Source organism: Macaca thibetana, chromosome 16, assembly GCF_024542745.1.
Source record: "Macaca thibetana thibetana isolate TM-01 chromosome 16, ASM2454274v1, whole genome shotgun sequence".
NCBI classification, from domain to species: domain Eukaryota; kingdom Metazoa; phylum Chordata; class Mammalia; order Primates; family Cercopithecidae; genus Macaca; species Macaca thibetana.
The window spans coordinates 48,693,670-48,707,676 of NC_065593.1; the positions used below are offsets into that span (position 1 = coordinate 48,693,670).

A 14,007-nucleotide genomic window follows, 5' to 3' on the forward strand; every position below is an offset into this window, starting at 1 on the left:
GACACAAATATAGATTAAAAAATTGGATGCTAAGGCAGATACTAATGAGGATCAAGTAATGAGATATTAACACACGTGGAGGCAGCTAAAAAAGTGCCATACAAACATGATGTACTGTCTTTAGACTACGATAGCCGAGATATAAAGAGGGAAGTAAGAATCAATAAACATGCAAATTTAGCAGGCCAAAGATATTTGTGCCACACAATACTAGAAAAGTACTGTAGGGCTGTGCTGCCCTTTCCTTTGTATAAGACAGTACTGAGGAAGAAAGATGAGTTAAGTCATACTGTCAATACTTTAAAAAATTGTAGGCCAGGCACGGTGGCTCGCATCTGTAATCTCAGCACTTCGGGAGGCTGAGGTGGGCAGATCACTTGAGGTCAGGAGTTTGAGACCAGCCTAACATGGTGAAACCCCGTTTCTACTAAAGATACAAAAAATTAGCCAGACATGGTGGCATGTGCCTGTAATCCCAGCTACTAGGGAGGCTGAGACAGGAGAATCACTTGAACCCAGGAGGCAGAAGTTGCAGTGAGCCAAGATCATGTCATTGTACTCCAGCTTGGGCAACAAGAGCAAAACTCCGTCTCAAAAAAAAAAAAAAAAAGTAAAATTTACTAAACTTCTATGTTTTTCAAATCTATCAAGAAAATCAAAGAATCAAAAATGTGCTTTAATCACCTCAACAGTTTTGGGCAGAGCATGAAATCTCACGAATGCTGAGAATCATTTTATCACCCTGTAGGAAAGAAATGACTCCTGTACTAAGATTTGGGTGAAGGAAAACAATAAAATACACATAAGATAGAATTGGTTTTTTTTTTTTTTTTTTTTTTTTTTTTCCGAGACAGAGTCTCACTCTGTCACCCAGGCTGGAGTACAGTGGCATGATCTTGGCTCTCTGCAAGCTCTGCCTCCCAGGTTCATGCCATTCTCCTGCCTCAGCCTCCTGAGTAGCTGGGACTACAGGTGCCTGCCACCACGCCCAGCTAATTTTTTTGTATTTTTAGTAGAGACGGGGTTTCACCGTGTTAACTAGGATGGTCTCGATCTCCTGACCTCATGATCCACCCATCTCGGCCTCCCGAAGTGCTGGGATTACAGGCTTGAGCCACCGCGCCCGGCCAGAATTGGTTCTTTAAGTTCACTGTGATTCCTGCCTGCTGGAAGGATGAAGAAACACCAAATTAAACCTGCAAATGTTATGTACATATTTATGTCTGTATGTGTGTGTATGTAATGTATATGTATATAGTGCATAAATATATGTGTACATGTATGTGTGTACTTATACATACACACACACTCACACTTGTTTTTTGTTTTTGTTTTTGTTTGAGATGGAGTCTCGCTCTGTTGCCCAGGCTGGAGTGCAGTGGCGTGATCTTGGCTCACTGCAAGTTCCGCCTCCCAGGTTCATGCCATTCTCCTACCTCAGCCTCCCGATTAGCTGGGACTACAGGCGCCCACCACCACGCCTGGCTAACTTTTTGTATTTTTTAGTAGAGACGGGGTTTCACCATGTTAGCCAGGGTGGTCTCGATCTCCTGACCTTGTGATCCACCCGTCTCGGCCTCCCAGAGTGCTGGGATTACAGGTGTGAGCCACTGCGCCCAGCATTTTTTTTTTTTTTTTGAGACAGAGTCTCGCTCTGCTGCCCAGGCTGGAATGCAGTGGCGTGATCTTGGCTCACTGCAACCTCCACCTCCCAGGTTCAAGTGAGTCTCCTGCCTCAGACTCCTGAATAGCTGGGATTACAGGCGCACACCACCATACTTCGATGATTTTTGTATCTTTAGTAGAGATGGGGTTTTACCAAGTTGGCCAGGTCGGTCTCGAACTGCTGACCTCAGGTGATTCACCCACCTCAGCCTCCCAAAGTGCTAGGATTACAGGCGCACGCATGCACGCATGTATGCGTACACACACACACACACACGAAGCTCTCCAGGAATAGTTTTTCTTTGGCATTGTAAGATGATTTCATGTCTACAATAATTGTGGCTGATCTCTCAAGAGTAAACATTTCAGGCCGGGCGTGGTGGCTCAAGCCTGTAATCCTAGCACTTTGGGAGGCCGAGACGGCGGATCACGAGGTCAGGAGATCGAGACCATCCTGGCTAAAACGGTGAAACCCCGTCTCTACTAAAAAATACAAAAAACTAGCCGGGTGAGGCGGCGGGCGCCTGTAGTCCCAGCTACTCGGGAGGCTGAGGCAGGAGAATGGCCTGAACCCGGGAGGCGGAGCTTGCAGTGAGCTGAGATCCGGCCACTGCGCTCCAGCCTGGGGGACAGAGCAAGACTCCGTCTCAAAAAAAAAAAAAAAAAAGAGTAAACATTTCAGTCCTTTTTTTTTTTTTGAGATGGAGTCTGACTCTGTCACCCAGGCTGGAGTACAATGGTGCGATCTTGGCTCACTGCAACCTCCACCTCCTGGGTTCAAGCGATTCTCCTGCCTCAGCCTCCCAAGTAGCTGGGATTACAGGCACACACCACTACGCCCGGGTAATTTTTGTACTTTTAGTGGAGATGGGGTTTCACCATGTTGGCCAGACTGGTCTTGATCTCCTGACCTCAAACGAGCCACCGTCTCGGCCTCCCAAAGTGTTGGGATTACAGGCATGAGCCACTGTGCCTGGCCACATTCCAGTCTTAAATATGAAATCATGGCTGGGTGCAGTGGCTCACACCTGTAATCCCAGCACTTTGGGAGGTCAAAGCCAGCAGATCACTTGAGGTCAGGAGTTCTAGAGCAGCCTGGCCAACATGGCAAAACTCCATCTCAACTAAAATTAGACAGGCATGGAGGCACGCCCTGTAATCCCAGCTACTTGGGAAGGTGGGGCAGGAGAATTGCTTGAACCTCCTGGAGGTTGCAGTGAACTCCACTCCAGCCTAGGCAACAGAGCGAGACTCCGTCTCCAAATCAATCAATAAATAAATAAATAAAATGAAATTAGGCAAATTCTTAGTCAGCAACTATAGTAATCAGAATTGTAAGGAAGAGCACTTTGCGAGGCTGAGGCAGGCGGACTGCTTGAGCCCAGACGTTTGAGACCAGCCTGGCAACATAGGGAGACCCTATCTCTACAAAAAATTAAAAACTTAGCCAGGTGTGATGGCACACACCTGTAAACCAAGCTATTCAGAACGCTGAAGTGGGAGGATTGCTTGAGCCCTGTAGCTGGAGGTTGCTGTGAGCTATGATCCCAGCCTAAGTGACAGAGTGACACTTCACCAAAAAAAAAAAAAAAAAAAAAAAAAAAAAAGGAACTCATCACTTTTTTCTTTGTCATAAGCAACTCTCACTCCAAGGCAAATATATTTGTAATTTTTAAGGCAAGAGAAAAACGCTAAAGGTGTACTGTTGGCCAGGCATGTGGCTCACGCCTGTATTCCCAGCACTTTGGGAGGCTAAGCCAGGTGGATTACTTGAGCCCAGGAATTCGAGACCAACCTGGCTAACATGGCGAAACCCCATTTCTACAAAAAAATACAAAAATCAGCTGAGTGTGGTGGTGCATGTCTGTAGTTCCAACTACTAGGGAGGCTGAGGTGGGACAATCACTTGAGCCTGGGAGGTGAAGGTGAGCAAAAATTTCCAGCCTGCGTAACAGAGCAGGACTCTGTCTCAAAAATATGGCCAGGGCCGTGGCTTATACCTGTAATCTCAGCACTCTGGGAGGCTGAAGCAGGCAGATCACCTGAGGTCAGGAGTTCAAGACCAGCCTGGTCAACATGGCAAAACCCCATCTCTACTAACAATACAAAAATTACCAGCCTGGCCAACATAGTGAAACCCCATCTCTACTAAAAATACAAAAAAAGCCGGGTGCGGTGGCTCACGCCTGTAATCCCAGCACTTTGGGAGGCCGAGGCGGGCGGATCACAAGGTCAGGAGATCGAGACCACGGTGAAACCCCGTCTCTACTAAAAATACAAAAAAAAAAAAAAAAAGAAAATTAGCTGGGCGCGGTGGCGGGCGCCTGTAGTCCCAGCTACTCAGAAGGCTGAGGCAGGAGAATGGCGTGAACCCGGGAGGCAGAGCTTGCAGTGAGCCGAGATCGCGCCACTGCACTCCAGCCTGGGTGACAGAGCGAGACTCCATCTCAAAAACAAAAAACAAACAAACAAAAAAACCAAAAAAAAATCAGCCGGGCGTGGTGATGGGCGCTTATAATCCCAGCTACTTGGGAGGCTGAGCAAGGAGAATCGCTTGAACCTGGGAGGCGGAAGTTGCAGTGAGCCAAGATGGCGCCTCTGCACTCCAGCCCCAGCAACAGTGCGAGACTCCGTCTCAAAAAAAAAAAAAAAAAAAAAAAATTAGCCGGGCATGGTGACACACACTTGTAATCCTAGATACTCAGGAGGCGAAGGTAGGAGAATTGCTTGAACCCAGGCAGCAGAGGTTGCAACAAGCAGAGCTAGCAGAGGTTGCAATGAGCTTAGTGCAGTGTCACCATTGCACTCTAGCCTGGGTGACAGAGTGAGACTCTGTCTCAAAAAAAAAAAAAAAAAAAAAAAAAAGCTGGGTGTGGCGTGTAATCCCAGCTATGAAGGAGGCTGAGGCAGCAGAATCGCTTGAGCCTAGGAGGTAGAGGTTGGCTGCAGTGAGTGCAGATCTCATCACTGCACTCGAGCCTGGGTGACAGAGTAAGACTTTGCCTCAAAAAAAATAATAATAATAATAAAATAAAATAAAGATGTACTGTTAACATTCTAGGTGCCTGAATAGTTTCAGCAAATTATCTGAGTAAAATTCAGGGGTTTTGGGGTAGACACAAAAAAGTTGATAGTTTGAACAAGCCGAAACATTAAAATATAGATGCTACTTGAAAATAATTTGACGAGTATATATTGTTCATCTTCTTATTTTATTTATTTATTTATTTATTTATTTATTTATTTATTTATTTATTTTTTGAGACGGAGTCTCGCTGTCGCCCAGGCTGGAGTGCAGTGGCCGGATCTCAGCTCACTGCAAGCTCCGCCTCCCGGGTTCACGCCATTCTCCTGCCTCAGCCTCCCGAGTAGCTGGGACTACAGGCACCCACCACCCCGCCAAGCTACTTTTTTGTATTTTTTTAGTAAAGACGGGGTTAGCCAGGATGGTCTCCATCTCCTGACAGCGTGATCCGCCCGTCTGGGCCTCCCAAAGTGCTGGGATTACAGGCTTGAGCCACCGCGCCCGGCCTTATTTATTTTTTTGAGATAAGGTCTCACTCTGTTGCCCGAGCTGGAGTGCTGTGGCATGATTTCAGCTCATTGCACCTCAACCTCCCAAGCTCAATTATCTTCCCACCTCAGCCTCCCAAGGAGCTGGGACTACAGGCACACACCACCAAACCCAGCTAATTTTTATACCTTTTGTAGAGACGGGGTTTTGCCATGTTGCCTAGGCTGGTCTCAAACTCCCGGACTCAAGCAATCTGCCTGCTTCACCCTCCCAAAGTGCTAGGATTACAGGTATGAGCCACCGTGCCCAGCTTGACTGCAATTTTAAATACTAAATTTGTGAATCATTTACATTTTAAAAGTAGACAGTTTTTTTTAAGTATGTAAGAAAGGGGTGGAGCTACAGCTAGCTCATCTGGAATTCTGTATAAGCTAGCTACCTCCTATCTTATCTATGTCAAGGCCCCTAGGAATGAGTATTGTTAAGCATGTCAAGAGTCATCTGTGTGTTTACTTTGTCACTAGGGTTGTGGTAGAAAAACAATACTGGTCTTGATGACTGAAGCTCTTAAAATAGTTTTAATGAAATGAATTACTAAAACAGAAGAATTGTGAGAAGGGATGTTTACCAAGCAAGTCTGCAAGTTCAAAGTCACCAGTTCAGGGCAATGTGCACCTATGTACTTGAGAGCTTCATCTTCTAGCTAGATTAAAAAGTAAGAAAAAAATGATTACTGACATTGTTTCAAAGGAGAAAGATTTAAGAATGTACACATTCATTCATACATTCTAACACAGCCAACCAAGTTTTGAAGGAACAATGAACCAGAAAATAAGCTATGATCACATAACAGTATAATTCATATTACTATGATTCTCAGGATTTAAAATCAGCTTTCACCACTTTCAAATTCACATTATCATTACATCAAGAACAAAGATGAAGTTAACACTGCCTAGTTTTTATGGGTTTTACTTCTGATAAATTAAATATACCTGGCAGCATTTTGCTGAGGGCCCATGAAACGAAAATAATTTTCAAACTTCTACACACCCCTTATAAAGTTTTTCATAAACAAACTTTGAGGAAAAACAGCCAAGAAAGGAATCCAGTGTCCATCTCCCACTGGAAGATAGGTGTCATGCTTACAGTGCTGAGAACAGATGGTAAGTAACTGATTATAATGATATATTCCAATCAGTATTTTTCAGGATTCCATAAATAACCAGAAGCTCAAGTTGTTGTTTTAAGGCAGTCATACATCTGAAATTCTCTTTCAAACAATGGAACCCCTCTCATCATGATAAAAGAATCAGGGCATTTTTAATGGAATCCTAATTAGGAAAATAAAGTAGAGCCTAGCCTTAGTTTGTCAGTCACAATTTAAATCCACTCATTTCTTTCCGGAGGCTAACTAATCAATTCTTTTTTTCACTATAAAACACTGAGATAGTAAAATTTTTAATGACAAAATATGTTGGATTTGTAATGTGACTGGCAGGAAATAAGCATCAATATTATAAAATGCAGGCTGCTGTACACTTGGCATATTTAAGAAACACTGGTGGTTAAAAAAACAAGTGGAAATTGCCTTCTTTGCCTATCTAGTTCAAAGTATCAGGCAGTGACAACATGCCAAGTTTTCTTCTCAGCACAAATTAAACTGCACGAAACTCTTCTTGACCATGGTGTATCTTTAATATAATCTTATCTTTCCACCTTATCTCCCTCCTCCTCAAGTCTATTTTTGGTTGGATGTTAATTCTTCTCATTCTTTTGTCCTAAGGAAAACACTTTAATCTTTGGTAAGCATTTGTCTTTGGTCAATAATACACACAACTAACCTTTCCCTCCAGACAAACATTTTGGGGCTGCCTATAAAGAACTCATGATTCGTTCATGATTCTTCTGAATTTCACGAGCCCTACATGGAGTATTACCTGTGTGCAGCCTTTTAAGAATAAGGCCTTGAGACCCCCACAGCCCCTCACTAGTGCTTGAATGCCATCCTTGGTTACTTGGTCACACCAGGAAATGTTCAACTGCTCCAACAGTGGACATCCCTCACTAAGGATAAAACAAAATAAGAGAAACATATCACTAAATCCAATTCCAAAAACACCAACGTCTCAATTTACTGGCTGTTTAGTAAAGGAATGGAAACATTCCCATTTTTTTCCCACAAGAAAAAATATATTTACCTAAGGTATATTTAGAAAAAAAGCTGATTTATCAATGTGGTATTCACATGGGATTTTATCATTAGCAGGATCATCTAAAATCCAGCTTAACCAACAAACACAAAGCATTATAATGTTTTTCAGATTTATATTCCTTTTGTACTTATCACATATCTCAAAGCTCTCTAGACAGAAAATGGAAATTAAGTGATTTATTCTAGCTTACAGAGTAATTAATAAAGAGCTCAGATTCAAAACTAGATTCTCCATCGAGCAATGCTATTACCGGTTGAGTATCTCTTATCTTAAATGCTTGGTACTAATTTTGCAGTATTTGCGTTATACTTACATAGTTGAATATCCCATATCTGAAAACCTGAAGTGCCCCAATGACCATTTCTTTTGAGGGTCACATCGATACTCAAAGTTTGGGATTTTGAAGCACTTCAGATTTTCTTTCTTTTTTTTTTTTTTTTTAAAGACAGGGTCTCGCTCTGTCACCCAGGCTGGAGTGCAGTGGCGCCATCAGGGGTCACTACATCTGTGACCTCCATGGCTCAAGTGATCCTCCCACCTCAGTCCCTCAAGTAGCACCCAGCTGCATTTTGGATTTTTGAAATAGGGATATTCAACTCACAGTACCAAAGTAGTAATGAAGGCTTTTAAACTTTTATTTTAAAAAATTACAAAGGCCCTGTGTATTTCCTTGAGATGTTTCTAGGCCGGGCGCAGTGGCTCACGCTTGTAATCCCAGCACTTTGGGAGGCCAAGGTGGGCGAATCACGAGGTCAGGAGATCGAGACCATCCTGGCTAACATGGTGAAACCCCGTCTCTACTAAAAATACGAAAAAAAAAAATTAACCAGGCGTGGTGGCGGGCGCCTGTAGTCCCAGCTACTTGGGAGGCTGAGGAGGAGAATGGCATGAACCCGGTACATGGAGTTTGCAGTGAGCCGAAATCGCACCAGTGCACTCCAGCCTGGGCAACAGAGCGAGACTCCGTCTCAAAAAAAAAAAAAAAAAAAAAAGAGATGTTTCTAGAGTACTGCTTTTGTAGGCTGAATTTAGGATATCTTATGTCCAATCTCTGCCTTCAAACTACTAGTTTCATCGTTGATTCCATCTACTCTTAACAGTTTAGCTTCATATTTGGATTATGGATGAATTCCAAGTTTTCTATAATATTCTTCAGAAAACACTCCATAAATTGTTCGAAATATTCCTGCCTGCCGAAAAGACCCAGAAGATAAAGCCATGATATCCCAGTTCAAGTTCATTCTCCAATATTAATAGTTTAACTTCAGGAAGGTGACTTTAGGAAGCCTGTCTGAACCTCTCTTAGTCTAAGATTAGCTCCATACCTCTATGTTTTCCCAAAACTGACGTACTCATTCCTATCATAGTATTTATTCCACAGTAACAGTTGACTGTGAGCAACTTAAGGGCAGCAATATCTTACTCAGTTACATCTCATGGTTGTATTACAGTACCTGGCAGTCAACAACTTTCTAGATTTTCTTAGCTGTAAAATGCCCATCCACTCTACTTCACAAAGCTTTTAAATAAATAAGATCATTTATGTGAAAATATTTTATAAATGATAAAAGTTGTTATATTATCAAGTTTATTAGCCTACACAGCAAACCGTCTTAGGTACATGTGTTCAATATTCACAAAGAAGGTCTAAAAGGAGCCACATTTTAGATTATTTATACTCTACTTAACTAAATTTGTATTTCTTTTTTCTTGAGATGAGGTCTCGTTCTGTTGCCCAGCCTAGAGTGCAGTGGCACAATTATAGCTCACTGCAGTCTCAACCTGCCGGGCTCAAACGATCCTCCCGTCACAGTCCCCTGAGCAGCTGGGACTACAGGGCTATGCCACCACGCCTGGCGAATTTTCTTATTTTTTTAGTAGAGACAGGGTTTCCCTATGTTGCACAGGCTGGTCTAGAACTCCTGAGCTCAAGTGATCCTCCTACCCTGGGCTCCCAAAGAGCTGGGATTACAGGTGTGAGCCACCATGCCCAGGGCCTCAGGGACCCTTTTTAAAGCACTTTATATACATCAGGTTGAGCCACATGCAGCTGTCATTCTTATAACATGAAAACTGTCAAATACTAGCAAAACTTTATATGGTGTCGCCTAATACCTCGTTAAACCTTAAAATGTTATGAGGTGAGAAGAAAAAGCTCAGAAAGGTTATGTTTGCTTAAAGTACCTGGTTAATAATCTGGCTCCAGATACCTGTTTTAAGCACTAAGCTATAATAACACGTGCCCTTTCTTTTTTTGTTTTTTTTGAGATGGAGTCTCACTCTGTCACCAGACTGGAGTGCAATGGCGCGATCTAAGCTTACTGCAACCTCTGCCTCCCTAGTAGCTGGGACTACAGGTGCATGCCACCACACCCAGCTAATGTTTATATTTTTAGTAGAGACGGGGTTTCACCATGTTGGCCAGGATGGTTTCAATCTCTTGACCTCGTGATCTGTCCGCCTTGGCCTCCCAAAGTGCTGGGATTATAGGCATGAGCCTCTGCGCCCGGCCTTATTTTCTTTTTGAAAATAAGACTTCATAAAAATCTAATTGTTTATGTATAAACTGTACTACCCTGTTCAGAAATCCTAGTTACCTCTAGTCATTTCACTTTAGTATGTCCCATAACTGTAATCAGGGCAAGTGGTAAAACAAAATATCTATTCTGAACTACAAAATATATCCATAAAACAGAGTTGCCTTCAATTCCAACTTTATATCAGTTATTTTTTTAAAGTATGTATTTTTTTCTGATTACTGGACATGCTTATTATAAGAAATTTACCTCAGAGCTTTTAGAGACATGTTTGTTATTGATGTACAGGAAGCCAAGTCAAGGTGCCTGAGTTTGGAACAGAACTTGCTAAGGCTAGTACATGTACTGAAAAATGGAAAAAGGAGAAAATAATGAATAAACAAGACAAGTACACATCCTTGGTATATCAGACACTGTTCTCATTAAACATATGTGTATATATAAGAACTGTAAAATTTTCATACCCCTAAAAAAGCAGTTACATATCCTAAGACCCTTCACATTGAGGAAGAGACAGATACCACTCACAAAGAAAAAAGGTTGTGCTGTATATGAGAATTTGCATGAGGGGAAGATGGTGTTTGATTCATATTTTAAAATGTTAACAGCAATTGACAACATGATACTTATGTGATTTCTAAGAGATCTATATGCATTTTGCAAATCCAGAAACACCAGAAGCTAATGGCTATCTACTAGCATATAGTCAAACATGAAGAAGAAAAGCTCTGCATGTTTTTTCACTTAAATCCCTACTCAAGATAACCTTTTGCATAACAGTAATGTAGGAAATGGATTTTTGCAAGGTATACAAAAGATGGATGATGGACTGATGGGGCTGAAAAAAGTAAGTTTATGTATTAAAAACTTTTCTCTGGCGGTCAAGTTCTCATTTTAAATTTTAACAGATCATGAAAAACTTCAAATACAAACAAGAGTAAATAATACAGAGAACCCACATGTACCATCAGTAAACTTCAACATTTATAAATACTATTTTTCTTTTTGAGACAATCTTGCTCTGTTGCCCAGGCTGGAGAGCAGTGGCGCAATCTAGGCCCACTGCAACCTCCACCTCCGGGTTCAAGCGATTCTCATGCCTCAGCCTCCCAAGTAGCTGGGACCACAGACACACACCACCACACCCAGCTAATTTTTCATATTTTTAGTAGAGATGGGGTTTTGCCATATTAGCCAGGCTGGTCTCCAACTCTGGGCCTCAAGTGATCCACATGCCTCAGCCTCCCCAACTGCTGGGATTACAAGTGTGAGACACTGCGCCTGGCCCAACATTTATCAGTATTCTACTATTAAATATTTTTATTTCTTGGGAGGCTGAGGTGGGTGGATTGCCTGAGGTCAGGAGTTCTAGACCAGCCTGACCAACATTGTGAAACCCCGTCTCTACTAAAAATACAAAATTAGCTGAGCGTGGTGGCACATGCCTGTAATCCCAGCTACTGGGAAGGCTGAGGCAAGAGAATGGCTTGAGCCCAGGAGGCGGAGGTTGCAGCGAGTCAAGATTGCACCATTGCACTCCAGCCTAGGCAGCAAGAGCAAAACTCCGTCTCAAAAAAAAAAAAAAAAAAATTTATGCCATCTCTTCTTCCCCCCTTTTTTATTCCAGGATTTTAAAGCCAATTCCAAACATACCATTTTACCTGTAAATGTTTCAGTATCTATCTATATATATTTTTTGAGACAGAGTCTTGTTCTTATCGCTCAGGCTGGAGTGCAATGGCACGATCTTGGCTCACTGCAACCTCCGCCTCCTGGGTTCAAGCAATTCTCCTGCCTCAGCATCCCAAGTAGCTGGGATTACAGGTACCTGTCACCATGCCCAGCTAATTTTTGTATTTTTAGTAGAGATGGGTTTTCGCCATGTTGGCCAGGCTGGTCTTGAACTCCTGACCTTGTGATCCATCTGCCTCGGCCTCCCAAAGTGCTGGAATTACAGGCATGAGCCACCGTGCCTGGCCTTGGTATCTATTTCTGATAGGTAAATACTTTAATTTCTTAATATCATCTAATGCTGAAATGTGTTAACTTTTCTCCAATTATATCATAAATGTTTTTGACAAGTTGATTCGTTCAAATTAGGATCTAAACAAGAGTCACACATTCTCTTTGGCTGATATGTCTTCTAGGTCTTTGTGTGGGCCAATGTTTTCATTTCTTTTTTCTTTTTTTGTTACAGACAGGGTCTCACTCTGTCACCCTGGTAGGAGTGCAGTGGCACTACCATAACTCAATGTAACCTCCAACTCCTGGGCTCAAGCGATCTCCTACCTCAGCCTCCTGAATAGCAAGGACTACAGATACGTGCCATCACACTAATTAAAAATTTTTTTTGTAGAGACAGGGTCTAACTATGTTGCCCAGGCTGGTCTCAAACTTTTGGCCTCAAGTGATCCTCTTGCCTTGGCCTTCCAGAGTGCTGGGATTACAAGCATGAGCCACCACACCCGGCTTGTTTTCATTTCTTTTGAACAGAGTCTTAGGAATGTAATTGCTAGATCCTATGGCAAAGTTATGTTTGACTTTGAAGAAAACTGCCAAACTGTTTCCCAAATTGGCCATACCATTTTACATTCCCACCAGAAATTCATGAGGGTCCCAGTTTTTCCAAATCCTTGCCAATACTTGGCATTGTCTCTCTTTTTGAATACAGTTATCTTAGTGTGTATGGAGTGGAATTGCACTGTGGTTTTACTTTACAATTCTGTAATGAAAACCTTTTCTTTTTCTTTGCTTTTTTTTTTTTTTTTTGAGATGGACTCTCACTCTGTCACCTGGGCTGGAGTGCAGTGGCGTGATCTCAGCTCACTGCAACCTCTGCCTCCCACGTTCAAGCGATTCTTCTGCCTCAGTCTTCTGAGTAGCTGGGACTACAGGCGCGTACCACCACACCCAGCTAATTTTTTTTGTAGTTTTAGTAGAGACAGAGTTTCACCACGTTGGTCAGGCAGGTCTCAAACTCCTGACCTCAAATGATCTGCCCGCCTTGGCCTCCCAAAGTGCTAGGACTGCACGAATGGTGAGCCACTGCACCCGGTGTAAATACTTTTTCTTATGCTTACTTGTCATTCATATGTCTTTGGTGAAATGTCTATCTAAGACTTCAGCCCATTTTTTTTTGTTTAATTGTCTTCTCATTATTAATTCTAAGAGCTCTCTATATATTCTTGAGAGAAGCACTGTTATTAGATATATGACCTGCAAATACTTTCTCCCAGTCTGTGTCCTATCTTTTCATTTTCTTTCTTTTCTATCTTTTAAATTAGAGTTGGAGTCTCACCAGAAACACCAGTCAGGCTAGATTTGATCTTCTGGGCTTAAGTGATCCTCCTGCCTCAGCCTCCCAAATAGTTGAGACTACGGGTGTAGGTCATGGTGCCTGGCCTTTTCCAATTTATTATTTTATTTTTTTCCTCAGACAATCAGGCAATGTGACCTTTTTTATTTTTTTAAGTTAATAGTATCTTCAGAAGCATATTTATTTATGTATTTATTTATTTATTTTTTTAGACGGAGTCTTGCTCTGTCGCCCAGGCTGGAGTGCAGTGGTACGATCTCGGCTCACTGCAACCTCCGCCTCCCAGATTCAAGTGATTCTCCTGCCTCAGCCTCTGGAGTAGCTGGGAGGCTCGTGCCACCATGCCTGGCTAATTTTTCGTATTTTTAGTAGAGACAGGGTTTCACTGTGTTAGTCAGGATGGTCTCAAACTTCTGACCTGGTGATCTGCCTGCCTCAGCCTCCCAAAGTGCTGGGATTATAGGCGTGAGCCACCGTGCCTGGCAGAAGCATAAAAGTTTTTAATTTTAATGAGGTACAATTTATCATTTTTTTCTTTTATAGCTTGTCTATGTGTGGGCTCCTTTCTAGGCACTTTATTTTAGTCCACTGACTGATACGTTTATGCTTATACCACCAGCACATTGTCCTGATGACCGTTCCTGTAATAATAACCCTTCAAATCAGGTAGTATAAGTCCCCAGACTTCACAGTCTATCAAAATTGATTTTGTTATTCTAGAACCTCTGAATTTGCACATGAATTTAGAACCAGCCTTTC

The 14,007-nt window shown here is 42.3% G+C and overlaps 2 protein-coding genes across 5 annotated transcripts in view; both read right to left on the reverse strand.

The window, feature by feature from the left end:
- Window positions 1-14,007, reverse strand: part of CACNB1 (calcium voltage-gated channel auxiliary subunit beta 1) — a 240,425-nt gene that overhangs the window by 105,713 nt on the left and 120,705 nt on the right. The window lies entirely within an intron of this gene.
- Window positions 1-14,007, reverse strand: part of FBXL20 (F-box and leucine rich repeat protein 20) — a 160,043-nt gene that overhangs the window by 26,369 nt on the left and 119,667 nt on the right. For 2 of the 4 annotated variants that reach the window (XM_050762759.1, XM_050762760.1), the window contains exons 7-9: window positions 10,182-10,277; window positions 7,120-7,246; window positions 5,808-5,882 (exon numbers count right to left, since the gene is read on the reverse strand). In XM_050762759.1, the coding sequence (XP_050618716.1) occupies window positions 5,808-5,882; window positions 7,120-7,246; window positions 10,182-10,277 (298 nt within the window). The remainder of the gene's footprint in view (window positions 1-5,807; window positions 5,883-7,119; window positions 7,247-10,181; window positions 10,278-14,007) is intronic. The other 2 variants (XM_050762761.1, XM_050762763.1) reach the window with 1 other exon arrangement.